The following is a 3938-nucleotide window of genomic DNA, read 5'->3' as shown; positions in this document are numbered from 1 at the left end:
GGCACCTTATAGAGGACATCTGATTCATTGTGACAGATGGGTTAAATGGGTAAAGGACTGATCTGAATTATACATACAGAAATCTGGACAATTCATTTCTGTTGGAATAATGGAACTAGAGATGAAGCACCTAAAATCAACGAAGAGGTTTCTACAAAGTCAGATGTCCCCTGGCCTAATTAATTAGCCAAGAGTATGGCAAAAGGAGGGACTGGAGCACTACTTTTTAAAGCTAAAGTGACATTGCAGTTCACAGAAAACCAACACATACTTGAACGGCCATGGTTTCTAGCAGTGCTTTCAAGTCTGAATGCAGGTGCTCTTGGGAATGGTCCTATCTTGAAAGGAACTATAGCTGTGTGTAGTGTACCTTGTGTGCCTTTTCTTTACTTTTAGAGTTTGAGGTAGAGTCCAGCTCAGTCCTGAAGAAACAGGAAGGTGACCCAAAGAAGTGATGCAAGCAGATTGGTTCACTCTGTTTTACTAGGCCGTATTTTGCTTCATTAGACCACACTGCTGTGTTGATAATTCTGATCCCAGAAACATCACTGAGTGGAGCGATAATGAGCTGGGAAATGACAGACAGGACTGAGATAATCAAAGCAATCACAGCAGATTATTCCTCAAAGGTAGATCCCCCAAAAAAGCACAAAAGCGCAGTTTAATTTTGTATTTCATTGATGGATACAGCCAACCTTCAGGGTTATGGTGGCAGAAAGTCTGTTCCAGCTACATAAGGACCAGCATCTGGGCATTAAGACTAGGTCTTTAAGTTATTCTGAGCTCAGGGTAGCCCAGCTGGCATATGCATTGGGTTTGCTTTATGTTCTTCCTTCATACACACATAATCTCTCTAATATTCAGCTATTTCATGTTTTTCAATGGACAAGAAAAGGCTTGGGGTCCTCTGGCCTAATTTAATATCTCTGTTCAACAGGCATGGAAGAAAAAATCCCAAACATAGATAGTGTAACTTGTTCTATTTTTGTATCACTCTTGAGTCAACTTGAGATTCCTTTTAAAGGAGTTGCTGCTCCATAGGTAGGTGCTTAGCAAGTTTCCATGTGTAACTGCCATTGAGTTGGTTCAAGTTGTCTAAAAACAACTAGTAAAACATCACTAACCATTATGGCAAACCTTTGCTGTCACCTGTTTCAAGTGAAGATTAGGAATGTGCTCTTGAAAACTGGAAATTTTGGGAAACACTAACAAAGACATGACAAATATGCTGGGCCTTGGAGGAATAATTTTCCCTTTTTGCGGGGGGCTAACCTGTTTATTCACAGAGCTTAAATTCTGTTTTTTTGCAACAAAAAAAGTGGATTTTATATGCTTACGGAGAGAGAGAACCAGGGTTGTGAGACTGATCCGTACCAGGTGGAAAAGCAGGACAAGAAATTTGCAGAAGGCTCTTGACACTATGGAACGCCAAAGAGGACCCAAGCTGTCCATCTCTTAGGCAGTATGTTACAATGTCACAGCAACTCATCCTGCCAGAAAAGCTCAGACAGAAGTTACACCATTCTGGTACACTGATGTTTTCCTTTTTGGACTGATTTTTTCAAGTAGTGATAACTGAGTGACATAGTTGACTGGACTGTTTTCTCTGGACAAAGTCCCCTGTTTCTGTGTGAAGTTCAGGTATTCTTGGTACCGCCGTTTGCACAGTTGTTTCTTCAGTTCACTTTGAACCTATGGAAAAGTAATTTAAAAACAAAGAATCAGAATATTAAAACTTAGTGGGCATTGAAGATAAAATATGCCCAAATATCTGCCTGACTACTTAGCCCAGATGTATAAAGGTAGTCAAATCAATCAGGATTAAGTCTTAACACACATTTTTAGAACTTAAACCATGTCTCTATTCACTTTTGCAAATAAACAGACTTAATTTCCAAAATTCAGAGGATGACAGGGAAGTTTTGACTGCAGTTTCTTTGTTTATTGTTGTAGGTCTGCTTCATAAATATATATTCCTACCTTTTTGTATAATTTCTATTTTTCCCCATACTGAATCTTCCGTGCCTCCTTGCTGTGACCTGCTATGTACAATAAGGGTCCTTCTCCAGGCTTTCAGATTGAAAACCCTCTTAAAGATGCCTTACTGACTCTGAAAGACCCTGAATCAACTTGAATACATATTACATTCAAGAGAGGTCTTGGGGACCCTAAAAAGCATAGGCAAAACTGATTTTTCTACCATCTGCCACACAACTAACAGGTAGGTTGAACAACCCTGGAGTTCCACAGTCTGTTATTGACACTGTTGGGACCGGGGTGAGGGGACGGGGGGAAAGTAGGTTCTGTTGTCCTAAATAAAGCAGCTCACACTCAAAGCTGTAGCAGAGGGAGAGCTGCAGGAAGCACCCAGTCCTTGCCATCATTCACATGAGCAGTCTGCTCCTGCGGATTAATTGCTCGCTGTGCCATGTTAGCTCTGTTCACATTCAGCTTCATGTCCGTCTGGTTCTCCGGCAAGGGGGCTGGCTCGCCTGAATGTCTACAAAGTAATTTCCAAATGACATCCCAAACTAAGAAGATATGTCAAATGCTTCTAACCACATAGCTGCCATCTTCTGTGGCTGTCATTAGTACTGAAAGTCTATGACAGTGTTATAGTTGTAGCACCATTAGCACAAACCCACTCCAAATTAAATGCGGAAATAAACTGTTAAGTGAAACTCTCAATTCTTACAGGGCATGTATGCATGGACAAATTAGATTTATGTACTTTGAACTTAGGAATTCATCTAGTAATTCTGTTAGCTAATCCTCTGCTAGGTACAGGCTCTACAGCGACATACAGAAAGGAGGGTGGGACATGCAGAAGTACATCTTGGACATCAGGGCTCCCTGAAGGTCACTGGCAATATTTATCATTGAGATGTCCCCTGTTCTGACTTTATTCACTCTGTTAACTGCACAGACATGCTACCCCTGTGTGCAATTTCAAGTACGGACAGAACGTGCCTTCTGGAGCTTTCAAGATTCTAGTAAATAAAAGGGTTTTTCCTCCACCAATCCAGTACTAGCCCAGCAAGCTCAAGGTCTTTCAACAGTCCTGTGTACCTTATTCAAAAAAACAGGACATAAAATAGAAGCCCTCAGTTTCATCCCATAAAAGTACCACCCTGCTTGGCAGCAGCACAGCCTCTCACATTGTTGCAGATACTTAAAACTGAAGAAACACACACAGAGAAAATATTAATTATTTTTTATGATTGCAGGGTACCATAAGAGATGCCGGAAGGATCCACTGGCCACTGAGTAGCCAGTCTGCTCCAGAAGCAGTTATCCCTAAGCAGCATGGACACAAGCCAACCCATACAACTTAATCTTGGGGCCAAAGAGCACTCTCTGCCTGTCCCCTTTTTAACACCTAGTAGATTTGTGTGTTGGGAGATACAATATGCACATTATTTAAAGGCTGTTGGCAAGGAGTCTATACAGACAGAAGGCAGGTGGGAAGTAGAGCATTCTGTATTTACAGTTAGTCCTGAAGACACTCTCTCAGAACAGCACTGGAGTAGCCATTATAAATTGTTTTCCTGAGTAACAAGTGTATTTTAGGCATCATTTATCCTTGAGTAGGATTAATTTCACCTACATTTAGCCACCTCTGTAAGAAGTGTCCAGTCTAAGCTAGTGGGGAGACTGAGGCACCATTGCTGGGTCATTTTTCTCATTTAACGTACACACTTTTCTGAGATTGAGATGTGTTGTTACATTTTCTCATGGCTTTTGTTTCATTCTGCTCTTCTGGGGAAAGTGCAAGAAAATTTAGTTTTTAAAATTATAGCCCCTCTAAAATGTACTACAGGGAATTTATCCAAATTCTAACAATGTTACAAAAACAGGAAAGAAATCGCTTGAACAAAACTACTGAAAATCACAGGTTTCTCTGGAAAAAGGAGAAGGGAAAGGAAAAAGGAAGGGAA

The 3938-nt window shown here is 40.8% G+C and overlaps 1 protein-coding gene across 1 annotated transcript in view; it reads right to left on the bottom strand.

Moving 5' to 3' along the window:
- Positions 1–1503: 1503 nt before the first annotated feature.
- Positions 1504–3938, bottom strand: part of LOC104627448 (vasoactive intestinal polypeptide receptor 1-like) — a 28863-nt gene continuing 26428 nt past the window's right edge. The window contains exon 13 of the mRNA XM_010295713.1: positions 1504–1692. Within this exon, the coding sequence (XP_010294015.1) occupies positions 1504–1692 (189 nt within the window). The remainder of the gene's footprint in view (positions 1693–3938) is intronic.

This window comes from Phaethon lepturus, unplaced genomic scaffold (genome assembly GCF_000687285.1).
Source record: "Phaethon lepturus isolate BGI_N335 unplaced genomic scaffold, ASM68728v1 scaffold861, whole genome shotgun sequence".
Classification (NCBI taxonomy): Eukaryota; Metazoa; Chordata; class Aves; order Phaethontiformes; family Phaethontidae; genus Phaethon; species Phaethon lepturus.
This window is presented reverse-complemented; position numbering and strand designations above follow the sequence as displayed.